At 37.2% G+C, this 14,820-nt stretch overlaps 1 protein-coding gene across 1 annotated transcript; it reads left to right on the top strand.

Annotated features, from left to right (window-relative positions):
* The first annotated feature begins 3,616 nt into the window (after positions 1 to 3,616).
* stmn4 (stathmin-like 4) lies at positions 3,617 to 13,754 on the top strand. The gene is made up of 6 exons (XM_077553409.1): positions 3,617 to 3,736; positions 6,670 to 6,732; positions 7,177 to 7,272; positions 7,348 to 7,553; positions 11,001 to 11,192; positions 12,505 to 13,754. The coding sequence occupies exons 2-6, from the start codon at positions 6,720 to 6,722 to the stop codon at positions 12,562 to 12,564; spliced, it is 567 nt and encodes a 188-aa protein (XP_077409535.1). The 5' UTR covers positions 3,617 to 3,736; positions 6,670 to 6,719; the 3' UTR covers positions 12,565 to 13,754.
* Positions 13,755 to 14,820: the final 1,066 nt, after the last annotated feature.

Genomic DNA, 14,820 nt, shown 5'->3' with positions numbered 1-14,820 from the left:
AAACTGTATTTGAAACATCCACATAATTGTAAGTAGTACCACAGTTGCACACATTTGTAAATAGTTTGCGAAATTGTTTTGTCAAATTGTTACACTGTTGAATGGAAATAAACGTATTTTGCAATCAAAAAACACTTTTTCATTGTTGGTGAAAGCGTTTTACAGAAGTAAAGCACTATTTAGGTGTTTGTGGCATCATTCATGGACAAAAAGAAGTGTACAATTCACTAGAGTGCATGAAATAACATCGTTTCACAAAAAGCTCTTTTTCTCCGTTTTTTGTTTCAAAAGAGAGAATTTCGGTGAAAGTAACCATATTCTATTGTTGATTACTGAAGAACGGAATAAGGTAGAAACAAACTTTTTTTTCTGATGAAAGCTGAGAGTCCAATCTTTCATTTGGTAGTATGTGTGTTTCCATAGTCCAAACACAACATTTTCTGTGGACCTTGAAAGATCACTCAAAATGCTTAAATCGGCTGGCAGTGGGGACAACCCGTTTCTGAAAACGTCTGGCAGTGAAAGAGTCAATATGAATATTGCAGTATCTCAATGAATCATTAGTAGAAAAGTCGAGTGTGTAGGCGACTGGGAAAGCTTTATCAGAAACATAAATAATATGACCTCGTAATAATTTAACGAGGAAGAGTGATTTCCCACTTCGAATAGACGACAAAAATTGAGGACATCTGTCATTTTGATGTCTTCTTTCTTGTCCTTCTTCAAGGGACATAACTAAAAGGCACAGAAATGTAGCTTGCCTCAATATATAGATGTGATAATTCCAACACGGAAAACAAACAATAGATAGAAACAATGAGTAAAAGGGTGTATTCTCTGTCTATTCACACTGCACTTAGTTTTCATACTGTTCACTGCAGGGCTGGGCACATAGACTACAGCGCTCCATTGTAAGCTAGCCCATATTTGAAAGTAGTAGCTAACAAACCTAGCACAAATTAACAACAGTAGTGGGGTTTCCATCCACCCATTTTTATTCGAGTTTTCAAGAAATGCGGAAATAAAATTGAATGAAAACGCTAGATATTTGAAAAAGGGTCCAAAATTTGCACACACAAAAAGGTTTTTACGCTTGGAGAGGGTGGATTTTGAAGCGTATGGAAAAAAGGAAATGTGAATTTTGGCTATGGAAACAGGTTTTGCGAATAACCGCTGACAAAACCGGATACACGTCGCACGTTTTGACCGGATATTACGTCACAGGTACGGTTGTAGTCACAAAGCAATGGCGGACGATAAAGTAGGGTATGTTTGGAATTAATTAAAGAAGCGAATATTAATACTATTTTAGATGGAAAACAGCAAAGAAACGCTACGGTTTATCAAGAATTACAAAAGCAAACTCATACGACCGTGCCGTCGCTTCCTGGTCTTCTTCTTCTTCTTTTAAATTATTGGTGGATTACATCTCTATGGTGTATACCGCCACCTACAGCGACGGAGTCCCATCTCAATATTTGAAAAAGGAGAACAAATGGAAACGGCATAAGTCGCATTTTCAGTAAATTTGCTTACAATTTTTTGACACAATTGGATGGAAAACTGACTATGGATGCTATCTTACTGGTTGGTCTATTACTGTCAACGCTCTGAAATCCCTCCACCAGCCACTGTCATATTGGATGCTCCATGTGACTCTCTCTGGAGTTGAACATTTTTCAGCTTGTTCATGAATGCTTCCTGCTAAGTGCAGTGTTAAAAGGTCTTAAGTTAGCCACTTGCTACATTTCTTCCATGGCGACGTGTAGGCTATGTCATCGGATAAGCCAATATTTTTAAAATGATTTGACTACTTTAAATATAGAAATATGCTATTATATGAATGCAAACCATTACTGTAAAAGGTGAGATGGATCAGTGTTTTTCCTGTGTACAAAATTCTGAGGCGGCCACCTCCACCTTATTTACTCGCCACCTCCAGCCCGAGTGACTGATCATGAATGAATGCTTTAACATGATAATAGTCATATTCTTATTGGAACTATTATTCTTATTATTGAAACATGGAATCATTACATGTTGCCTGTAAAAAATGAAAGTGAATCAGTTGAATTTACAGAATACATGCATGACATGACGCATGGTCAGGATTAGGGATGTTCGATACTATTTTTTTTCCCAACCAACTCTTGAGTAGGCACCGCTACTCATACCAAATACCGATACCACTACAAAATAAAATTCCCCACCTATAAATAACAAATGATTTTTTTTTCTTTTTCTTTTCTTTTAGCGAGAGAGCTCAGTATTGTTCATTTGGAAATCTTACCGATTCAGCATGTCATCATCATTGCTCTTTTTTTTTTTTGACAGATGATTTTAAAGAAAGACCCATTTATCCCCCAAAAATTTTTTTCTTAAAATTGCATGAAGTTAAAGGAAACTTTGTATTGATATAATTTCTAATTTCTTGTCCCTGATCGTAAAACGGCTGCAGGAGGGCGGCCGATAATGATACAGTCACCGCTGTGAGTGTCGATACTTAAAATAAGACTGGTATTGGCACCAATACCTGGTATCGGTAGTCACCCTTCATAGTTAGGATGATACCACCTCTGCCTCAATTTGAGCCAGGAAAAACATTATTATTATTATTATTATGATTATCATTATATTTTATATTATTACTGTTGTTATTATTATTATTATTATTATATTAGAGGGGTGTGCGTAAAAAATCGATTCTCATTAGAATCATTTAGTACCATTCAGAATCGATTTTAAATGTCCCAAAATCGATTTTATTTAAATTATTTTATACTGTCTTGCCCTTGTTTGTGTGTGCCTTTACTGGGAGTGCTGTTCATGTTGTACTCAATTTGGCCACTTAGGGGCAGTGTGGTTCAGCACACTCTGATACACTGTTAAATTGTAGCCACATTAGATAGTTGAAGGAAAAAGTCACAGTCCAGTTATGCCAATAAAAGTTGTTTTCAGCGTAGGAAGAGCATATGCCGGTGAGTAATGTTAAGATGCTTCTCTGTATGCATTCCTGAAGCGTTTTGTATGAATAGCTGTTGTTTTGAATGATAAAAGTGCCGCGAGTAGCGCACCACAACCACATTTGCAATATTTTTCTTTTGTAATGCTGTTCACTTGAATGTTTACACTGTGAAATATTTCTGCAACCTGCAAAATTTCAGTGTTTACAGTATGTTTTTTTTTTCTTTTTGCACTAGCTAGACTTTTATTGCTGCCCAACTTAAATACACTGTCCTTTTGTTGTGTTGTTTTAATACAGCAGTAAGTATGTGTTTCCCCCTGCAAACGCCATCAACTCACCTCTGTGTTTACAGTTACGAGTTAAATAATTGAGCATCCTGTGTGTGTCTTTCGTGGACTCCTCACTGACACGCGCACAAACACGCATCCATGCCTCGACATTTTCCGACTCCTGCATCCATGCAGCCCTAAAAAAAAAAATGCACACACCCCTGCGCTAGACGGTAAAACACTGATTGTGCCACCCACCATGCATGACGACACAAAGAGCCGAGGGCCCTCCCCCCTGCATCCTTATTCTCGGCTTCTATTGGCCGGGTGCCCTGGATGCTGGCAGAGTGTCTGGCCAATGAGACTTCTCTAAGGTGATGTCATGGTGGCAGCAGTGATGCTGTTGCTGATGCTGTTGCCCGGTGCCTGAATCTGTGCTGCCAGACGGGGTTAACCAAAGTCGCTACTCCAGCATCAGCAAGAAGAGTCGACCAGTGGGGGGGTGAGTCTCACATCTTACATCATAAATGATTACATCTCCATTTCCTTTAAGGTCGTTTATTGAAGAGCTTTGATATAATGAGTGAAATGTGTGATTTTATCAGAGCGATTGAGTCGGAGTGTGGGTGTGGAGAATTCTTGTTCCTTCTAATGAGCGTGTGCCCACAATGTGTGTCATTTATTATTGATAATCCATATGTTAGAATGCGGCTTTGTTTCTGATTTGGGGGGTTAAAGAGTTATGTGATGAATGTGTATGCAGCAAAAAGGGTGTTTCTATGGGAAAGGTTGTTCAAACTTATATATTCATCTGATTTTACCTTGCTTTTAAATAATGTAATCATCAGTGGTGGGTGTATATTTAAACAGCAAAGGATGAATTATGTCATTTAAAAAAAAAAAGGGTGCACTGGCTATAAATTGTCCCATGAGTGTTATGGACAGTAGTTTCATAAAGGTTTAACATCATTGGGCTATGTGCACTTGAGAACTTATCGATATTGAATTACTGTTCCCTATTAAACAGAATCTTTAGCTAGTAGATGAATCCCATCCCCACATTCAGAACGGAAACAAGAGCAATCTGTAGTAAACTGACCAGAAATGAGGATCATATTATTGTGATATGTTGCTCACAAATCAGACCCTGCCACTTAGGGAAAAGTGGAGGAAATTTTTGTTTCTGAAACTAAATTATCTTTATTTTCCATAGTGTGATGAAGAGAACTTCTGTTACTATTTTGGCTGTAAATGTATTTGTATATTTGCATCATACAATAGTGTAGTAGTAGTACTGCCATTTTTTTTTTAAATAGCATTGCGAGCCATATCAAAAGTTATGTTTTAGCATCTGTAAATGGATTTGTGTATTTGCATTATAGAATAGTTTAATAGTAGTACTACCATTTTTTTTATATATATATATATACAGTATATATAGCATTGCGGGCCATATCAAAAGTTATTTTTTAGCATATGTCGCGGGCCGGTAAAAATGTATGGCAGGAGCTGTAAATGGCCCCCGGCCATATTTTGGACATCCCTGTCTTATTGGCTGTATATGGATTTGTATATTTGCATTATACAATAGTTTAATAGTAGTACTACCATTAAAAGAAATAGCACTGCAGGTCATATCAAAAGTAATTTTTTAGCGTATGCCGCGGGCCAGTAAAAATGGATGGCCCTCGGGCCATGTTTTGGACACCTCTATTTTATTGGCTGTAAATGTATTTGTATATATGCATTATAGAATAGTTTACTAGTAGTACTACCATTTATTAAGAATAGCATTGCGGGTCATACCAAAAGTATTTTTTTAGCAAATGCCGCGGGCCGCTAAAACTGGATGGTGGTGCCGTAAATGGCCCTTGGGCCATATTTTGGACACCACTCTCTAAGACTGTGAATGTTGAAATACATAACAAATATTATTTTTTCCAGTTGTTATTGCTTGCCATGCATGAAAATCCCTCATTACAATATTATGATTAACTCAAGATATGAGAACATGATGTGTCTATTTTATTAGAGGATCCAACTGTTGTATAAAATAAAATAAACAAAACTCGCCTTTTACATGTATTCAATTAGATTGTCCAGGGTGTAGCCTGCCTTTTGCCCACGATATACGTAAAAATAAAAATAAATCACATAATTTTTTTTAATATATACATTTTTAATATACTTTTTTTTAATAGAAATACCAATCCTAATAAATATGGTGCATGTGGAATATTAATTAGGGAGCAAACTCCACCCATTTTATCCATCTCAGTAGGTGGCCATTTGCCACTTGTCGACTAAAAATAACATCACAGTTTTTCAGGTTTCAGGTCAGGACCAATCACACCTCACCCTGCGAACGTCACATGACAAAACTCACAAACAGTTACCCTTCTGCATAATAATTAATAATACCAGTAATAATAATAATGAGTTATAACTTCAGAATTATGTTACTTAAGACATCATGTATGTCATAAAGAATATGTTGTGTATTATTACTCAGCTCGGTCTTGCTTTTTCTTTGGCTTTTTATGTTGTTTTTTTGTGATGCATCACAAAAGTGTGCCAATGATGGCAAAGAACAAAAAAGGGAGCTCACCACAGAAGGTTGTAGCAGAGCAGCAGATGGTACGAATGTGTATGATTGTCCAGTGCAATGTAATTAAATCAACGGTACTGTACGAATTGAAAATATTAATACACATCATCACTTAGGCAAAAAAAAGCATATTTCACCATGAAATGACTCAGAACTGTGCGACAGAATGCTTGACTAACGTGCCACCTTATTGTCAACACTATTAGATAAATTAAAATTTTCTTTTTTTTACGACACTTGCGATCACTTGTTTTCACACTTGTATGTGTATCATTTACTGTATTTCAAGGAAATAGCAACTACAACATTTTTTAAACCAGTGCTGATTGCAGAAAGTTTAAAATACTTTTTAGCATGTAGTTAGTTGCTAAATTTTGTTATGTGTTACATACAAAAGGTCAAAAGTATAATTTATTTCTGTGAGATGTTCATCATTTGTATCACTGCCAGGATAGAAATATCTAAATTCTCGTCATTCACTGGGAAGTACCCAGATGCTGATTATTCAACAATTCCCTGAAAGGGGTGGGGGGGGGGGGTCGCTCTTTCTAGCCAGGCAATAATTAGAGGTCTGCGTGCCTGCGCGTGTGCGTGTATTTGCAATTCATTATTCAGTGTCACTTCTTCGGTTGCCTTCTCTCTGTCTTTAATTAAACCGTCTGAAGAATCTCCCTTTTCTCCCTGCAATTGTCCTTTGTCTTTCACTTTCTCTTATTGCTCAGATGAAGCCGTTAATGGGACATGAGGCACTTGCAACATTCCTCTCCTTTTTGTTCTTTAAAAAAAAAAATCTCTAGTTAGTAATGTCATAATATATTTTTCTGCAGACTGAAAAGGATCTGCGACATCCTTGGAGAGCAACATAAGCATTGGGAAGATGACTCTCGCAGGTAAATAAGAGTGTAATTTTATCATGCTTACCATCCATCCTGCGTCCGCAAATTCCTACGCTGGCGATGTAACCCAAATTTCAACTTAAGTTGGATTTCCCCATTTAAAGTCGATATTTACATCAAAATACTTCATACGGTAATTAAAAAAATAAAAACATATTTGCTCGACCCGGAACAAATATTTAATTTATAAGCACGGACATTAATTGCTGACAGACGGCAGAGCTGAACCGACATGCTGATAGACGTCCGTTGCTGGAGGTAACAACAACAACACAAATAAATAAATAACTTTAAAATGGCGTTACTGTGGGAAATTAACAAGAAGAAGGTGCTACGGACGAGGCACGGGCGCCGTAAAGTGGAAACGACGTAGGTGGCGTATGACGTAACTCGAGGACTCATTGTAATTTTAAACAGCGCTTGTTTCTGTCTATCCAGCCTACAAAGAAAAAGTGAAAGAGCTCCCCCTGGTGTCTCTGTTTTGCGCCTGCTTTAGGCCACAGAATTTGGAAAAGGCTACGTATAAGGCAGAAGGTAAAACAAATCTCTTTGACATCATCTCAAATTAAATATGCCATAAAGTAACCGTTATTTATCTCTACGTCTCAGACGCAGTGGATCTGGGATGGAGTGCCATCAAGGACGTGGAGGTCAAAGAGCTAAACAAGAGGGCATCGGGTCAGGCCTTCGAGGTCATCCTGAAGCCGCCATCGTTTGATGGGTTACCGGACCTCAATGGATCCATGCCGCAACGTAGAGACCCATCCCTAGAGGAGATCCAGAAGAAGCTAGAGGCCGCCGAGGACAGACGAAAGGTGGGGAAGGAAAATTGGAGGCCTGAGCTCAGGTTGCTTTTCACTCGTTTCTTTTATCATTTCTACCGCTAGGTTTTTTAATTCTGATTTGATATATTGGTTCTTAAAATTAATGACGGCAAACATATTTTGGTGATGGCCATTTGACCAATCCAGGCTCTTCAGATTATTGTTGAGTAAATGTAATCGTTAGTCAGTCTGACCGGTCGGTGATTGTGTTTTTACATCGGCTAATGCTAAACGCTAGCTTGATTGACAGTTCAACAGTTGTAAACAAGCACTTACTATTGTCCAAGCATTTTTTTGCACGGTCCCGTGCCCGGCAGCTATTAGAATCTGCCTGTGTCGTTTGCCTCTCGGTTCCACAGATGACAGTGATATTGTCCTGCTTTGTAACAGTGGAAACGCGCCGCCAGAAACGCAAAGCTCAAGTTTGCGCTAGTAGGACTACTTTTCCCATGATTCATAGAAACAGGAAGTAGATCTAATGCTGCATTCGAGGAAGGTCGGGAATCTGAATAATTTGGCTTTTCCCAGTTCCGACCTGAAATCGTTCACGGCGAAAGTAAAATGGCGCATAGTGATAAATTGTATTTTGTTTTGGTCCTCAAATGGCGGCATCCTGTCACGTACGTTGCGTTACGTGAAGTTAAGTCAAATACTTATGAATGAAGATAGCTATCTAGTTTTATACGCGAGTAAATTGTGTTTTACCATTCACGGTCTGTGTTTCCAAAGCGGTCACCATTGTAGAGGTCGAGGTCGAGGTCCTTTTTTTGACCGACTTTGCAAGTGGGATTTCCGATTTTAAGTCGGTGTTCCCGTACACACTTCCTGGTTTGAAGTCGGAAAAGACCAAGAAAAAAAGGAAAAGACCAACTTCCCACTTTCCTCGAATGCAGCATAATTCCTGTATGAAAAAAACATAGGGATGCTAACAAATAAATGCGGTAAAATGACAAATGAATAGGAAGGAATTTGAATTTAACCGAAAAGTTGGCATTCTGTCTTCGCCCTGTGTAGATTTAATACATATTATGTAAATGATTTTGAGAGAATTTTGAGCACTGTGTACCACATAAAATCAGTTAAAGATCAGTAAGCGCAACTAGAATTACATACTGGTAATACATAAAACCAGGATGGAGGAACAGGTGCTTCTACTTAACTGGCAGGTTAAAAGGCTTGTTTCTGTGGAGGACCAAAACTGCCAAAATTCTAAATAAATAAATGACTTAAATTAATTAATTAATTAATAAATGACTAAAAGTGAAAACAAAAACAGATATTATAAATCTAGTTCAAAAATTAAATACAAATGTTTCCGGACCTGGATTCCCCAACCCTGCAAAAGACACACCAGATTTATGGTCGCACTGTCGATTTAAGATCACTTTATAATTTGAAAAATATAGTAAATCCCAATGACTTAATAGCGAAAAGAAGTCTACAGCTATATGACAACAGACTTGTCTGTGACGACCTCTTCAACAAAGCCAGATGGACAAACCCAAACAGTGTAACCTTGGCATTGAACCAGCCTTTGTGTGTTGATGGATTTATAAAGGGAAACGGTTGGAAACAGATAAGAGGAAATAGGGAGGGTCTGCTCAGGCGGATGGGAAGAAAGGGAGGAAAGCGGAGAAAGGAATGATGAAAAGACACATAAAAAAGGGCAGTCACACAATCACACACAGGTGCACATGGTGGCTCAATTCAATGAGCAAATTGAACCTGGAGGAAAGGGGAGGGGAAGATGAGGTGTGATAAATTACAGTCTGTCCCATTTATTTATTTTTTTATGCGGCAGGACGGACATTCATTTCTGCTTAGTACTGTTTTGCTAAGCATGCAGCTGGTCTCAGGCAAAGTGTACCTACCAGCCACCAACAGCATTAAAATAAATAATCTTACAACCCCCCCCCCCCCCACATTAATCAAAAAGGCCAAGTAACAATATCACAGATGATTAATTTCCAAAGAGACTACTGTGCAAAACACAAAGGAACGGGGTCACTGCTTGACACAGTAGGGTATTAAACAAAACAAAAAAGAAAGAGACGTGAAACAGAATCCTGAAAGCTTGAGCACAAAATTACAAACTTAAATCAAGAAGCCTCACACTAAAATTTGATCAACTGGAACGAGTTCCATAAATCAAGTACCTGCCCCAACCCATTAATGACAACAGCCACCTCCTTATATAATAGAAACAAATGTTCTGAATGACTGAAAATAAACCAGTGCTGTCACGATCGGATATTTTTAGAATCGATTAATCTATCAATTACTCAATGGATTAATCGACTAATCTGATTCATTTAAATTTTGAATTCAAGTGTATTACAAAAGCGTTTTTGCCCTGATTACTATTTATTAACCAGTGATTGGTGGTTATTTCGTACTTCGTATAGTGATTTAAAAAAAAAAAAAGGTGGATTGATGTTGTACTATGTTACCAATTTGGTCATTGTTTTCCAAAGTAAAACAGATGTTTGCAAATGTCTTATTTTGATTAAACACACAAGATAATCAGTTTTCTTCCAAAAAAGACTACAGAAATCATTGAACAATTACTGTTGAAATGCTGAAATCAGAGGTTTTGGACAGTTAAAAAAATGGCTACAAACTATTACTCGATTATTAAAATAGTTGTCGATTAATTTGATAATCGTTGACTTGTCGATTCATCAATTAATTTTGACAGCTCTAAAATAAACTACAAATATTTTAATGTACTTTTATTTGCAGCAGATTGTAATCCAATAATTACTTAAGTAGATTTTATATTCCTATATTTAAGTGCAGTGTCATTGTTGAAATTAGGGATCTTCGATAGCTCTTTTTTCCAGACTAATTCCAATTCGAGTACACAACTCTTGAGTGCTTACTGATACCAAGTACCAATACCACAACTACAAAAAAAACAATTTTTCCTAAAAATTGCCTGAAACTAATGGCAGTTTCTATTACTTTCCCTAATGTGTTCATGAAATACATATTTTGTATATAACACACAATAAAATTAATTACAATGAAAAAAATAATTCAAAAAAAATCCCGATCAAATATGTGGTTGTACAGCTTCATTCACTTCATACTAGTATCGGCCGGCATCACAAGAACCCGATACCGGTTTGGTACTGGCCCATCCCTAGCAGAAATTTTAAGCTTTTAAAAAAAAAAAATATATATATATATATATATATATATTTGGGATGTGGTACTTGGTTTAAAAAGTGTGACAATCACTGGTGGTAGTGTTATGATCCTCATGAATGTCACCCAAAATGTAGTGGGAATTGTTTTTAGTGCACTTTATACAGTTATGTCCGCTGCCCTTGGCTCTCGTCCCAAAGTCAGCTGGGCTATAGCCTAATCAGGACAAAAATCTTTTTGTGACATGGCCTGTTGACTGCATCTCAATAGTTGTGTATGTGGCTGCAGGGCCAGGAGGCGGAGCTGCTGAAGCACCTGGCAGAGAAGAGGGAGCACGAGCGCGAGGTGATCCAGAAGGCCTTTGAGGAGAACAACAACTTCATCAAGAACGCCAAGGAGAAACTGGAGCAGAAGATGGAGGCAAACAAAGAGAACAGGGATGCTTTGTTGGCCGCCATGCTGGAGAGGCTGCAGGAGAAGGTACTGATGACACCACTGGTTGAACATTTAACATTTGTGTAAAGAACATTTACCTTAATAGTACGCACATTTTAAAAATGTGCCCAGGGAGATCATGTCCGACATTCCTCCTTCTCTATAAAAGTGTTTTTTGCTCAACCAGTCAAAAGACAGAATATACCAACACATCATTCTCAAGCCCTTTTCACACTGCACTCAGTGACAAAGAGTCGTGCAGCAATGTGAAATGATCGATTGCCAGTGCCACTCTTATTTGGAAATGCTGAAGTAGGAGCCAGGAACCAGGAAGTAAAAACTGGTTAGACCACACCTGGACAAGTGTAGCTTTGATTGTTGCAAAAGAAAGTCAACCCCCCCAAAAAATATTTTTGACAATATATTCTCTTCAGCGCCACTAGTCTTAATATGGTATTCTGGTTAATATTGTGTTAGTGGATTATGAGTTAAATAGCAAAATCCAGCCGTTTTTATCCATTTCAGGGGGCGGACATTTTGCCAGGTGACATTTTGTTGAGGTCAGGTGACAACCAGTCACAGCGCAGCTTCAGAAAACAGGTGCGCTGTGATTGGTTGTTGCCTGAGCCCTGAGCAACTGTGATGTCATCTTCGGTCGACAGCAAGTGACAAAATGGCCGCCCCCTGAGATGGATAACAACGGCTAGAATTTGCTCCATTACTTATTTTCCACAAATGTAATATTAAATAGAATGTCATGTTTACACTAGTCAGGTCACATATAACATATTATTGTAAAGGAATATTTAAGGTTGACGTCCACTTTAAGAAGAAGAAGGAGGACACCAGCAGCAGAGAAAAAATAATCGGTGGGGACTTGAATTGTTTAATCACGCCGTTACTTAAATAAAATGCCGCCACTCTTGAATAGAACATTTTCCAATTTGAGAAAAAGTCCTTCTGCAACATTCCATGTTCTCTGCCCCGACCACATACACAATGAATGGGTTTCACGAAGGGCATCCTGCTTCCTGCTAAATGCAGTGTGAAAAGGGCTTAAGGCTCTGAAATCTAATTGGTTAAAAAAAAAAAAAAAAAAACGGCTGTTTTTATTTTGTATGAATGCTCTGGGCAGATTTCATGTCCACTTACATGTCATATAAACTGAAATATAATTGCCCCATAAAAAAATAATAATAATCTGGACGCTGCCTAGCTACTGTAGACATGCTATGAAATGAAGATAATAGACAGTTGGAAATGAATTAATATAATTTACGTTAAGATACGTTTCTTAGGTTAAATAAATACAAATGGTTCTATAATGCCGCCAATGTTAATTCCGTTTGCTCGGCAGGACAAACATGCGGAGGAGGTGAGGAAGAACAAGGAGCTGAAGGAGGAGGCCTGCCGATAGACGACTGGAAAGAGAGAGCGTCGAGAGGAGGGAGACGCCCGTAAAGAGCAGATAGAGATGGTTTGTGTTTGATTTTTAAAATCAGGAGTGCAAAGCGATCCAGGTGGGGGGGGGAGAACTCATAAAGCGACTCAAAAAAGGAGAGAAGACTTTCATATTGATGTAGGTCAGAACGAGCTGTACAAAAAGCTTCAGTAACTCGATGTTGAACAAATGATTTTTTTTTCCCAAGGCAATGTTAGATGGGGCATTTCATGCACTGAATAGAGGACGGAAGCGACATTCATACTTTTACTAACTGTGTTTGCATTTTTTTTAAGAAATCAAATATGATACACAAGTTTTGTTTTTTGTTTTTGTTTTTTGGCATTAAAGCATTTTTTTCTAACATTACAGTAGACCCAGAGAAGGCCCTCTTACGGGTCTTTCTTTTCTTAAAATTATGAAAAATAAATATACTTAAAAAAAACTGAATAAGAGTTACAAGTAAGTATTACTAAAATCGTTCTTGCTTTTTATAACTGCTGCGCTTAATTTCGTTTTTTCGTACAGCAAACTCCAATAATTAGCCATGCTTGAGGCTAACTGCCTATTTAGTGCATAGCAGGGTAAATAAAATTAGCGAGCACACACATTCAGCTTTTGGGCCTTCTGTATATACATTAAAAGCATTCTTACCAGGGATTGAAATGTGAAAATGACTCCATTTGGGATATATCACACTCTTTAGGGACATCTGGAGCAGAAGTTGTGTCGGGGGACTTTAAACTGCTGTATTTTGCCATTTTCAGGGTCTTTTAGCTCATTCAATGTAGTGTAGTTGTTAATTAGTCTCTTATATTCACAGCACGAATTGCACTCTTATTTTATCAAGCACAACTCCGAAGCACACATACATACATGGCAGGCAAAAGAAACGTACGTATATGATGATTTGTCGGAAAAGAGTTTGTGTTTGAAGGACAGATTTGTGCTGGATTTCATCTTTGGCATGTGTCACTGTGCTCTGTTGGATCGTGAACGATACAAAAAAAAAAAGAATAGAAAAGATTGATGTCATTTGCTTGAGTTGTTGAGTCGTGCGGCTTTTCTTGAAACGCTGAAAATGTTTGCACAGTAATTTGGAAAAATGTATTGATTTGAGTGTATCCATTTGGCATGGTCAGTATAAAAAAAACAGCTCGACTGAATGCTCATGTGGTTTGGGTGTCATTATTTCCTTTTATGTACAATATTGATGAACATGCTTACAAGTCCTATTTTTAAAAGAAATAAAATGTTGGTCTTTCTTTTCTTTTTTTACAAAAAAAAATACTAATAATAATGTTATAAGAATAAAGTCATATTTGCACAAGAGTAAAAAATTAACCTTAAAACAATATCAGTGCATTTTTATGAGGGGAAAATATATTCCAAGAATAACGTTTTTATTTTAAAAAAAAAACTAAAATAGATAAATACAAGAATTTTGTCATATTTTTGGATTAATAAAAATGTTAAGAATAAAGCCATAATTTTATGAGAAAAATATGTTACAAAAATAAAATTGGATTTACACCAGAAAAAATATTCAACTGATACATGAAGAAAGTTGTATTTGCTTGAAGAAAAAAAAGTAATATTACAAGTATTTTTGTTTAGACCGATACCAGTACAAGTACTCTACTCTTAAGTAGTCACAGATACAAAGTACCGATACCACTACTACTTTTGATGCATAAAATTTCCCCCCCAAAAAATGACAGATCATTTTAAAGAAAGACTTGTACAGTATATGCCAAAATAGTATTTTTTACGTGAAATTGCATTAAATTAATGGCAATCTTCCATTCATCTAATTTCTAGTTCCTAATTGTAATACAGCCACAAGAGGGCAGCTAATACTGATATTGGCCTCCGTCAAGTAGTACCAATACCTTTTAATGTGACCAGTTAAGTGCTTTTGCAGTCACAAGCAATCGTGGCTCAGTTTGCCGAAAACAGGTGAGCCGTGATTGATCGTTACCTGAACTCTGAGCACCTGTGATGTCATTTTCAGTTGACAGCAAGTGGCAAAATGTTTTTAAAGGTATGAATTGTACACTGAAAACATAATGATGTTATCAAATTAATTCTAGACAAAATAATTAACTTTTTATTGCTGAAAATGGGTATTTCAGTTAAGTTTCCCTTTTTTTTATGAACAAAAAAAAATGACGGACTAAGTATTGACGGAAGTGTGTTTTCATCCGTCACAGTAATCGTCACTTAAATGAG

This window comes from Vanacampus margaritifer, chromosome 19 (genome assembly GCF_051991255.1).
Source record: "Vanacampus margaritifer isolate UIUO_Vmar chromosome 19, RoL_Vmar_1.0, whole genome shotgun sequence".
Classification (NCBI taxonomy): Eukaryota; Metazoa; Chordata; class Actinopteri; order Syngnathiformes; family Syngnathidae; genus Vanacampus; species Vanacampus margaritifer.
The sequence above is the reverse complement of the archived record's forward strand: the minus strand, read 5'-3'. Positions and strand labels throughout refer to the sequence as shown.

What these genes read in the sequence shown, in the direction of transcription:
- stmn4 (XM_077553409.1), top strand. An exon ending in GGCTACGTATAAGGCAGAAG is followed by an intron (nt 7,273 to 7,347) that starts GTAAAACAAATC and finishes TCTACGTCTCAG; the next exon opens with ACGCAGTGGATCTGGGATGG. An exon ending in CCGCCGAGGACAGACGAAAG is followed by an intron (nt 7,554 to 11,000) that starts GTGGGGAAGGAA and finishes ATGTGGCTGCAG; the next exon opens with GGCCAGGAGGCGGAGCTGCT.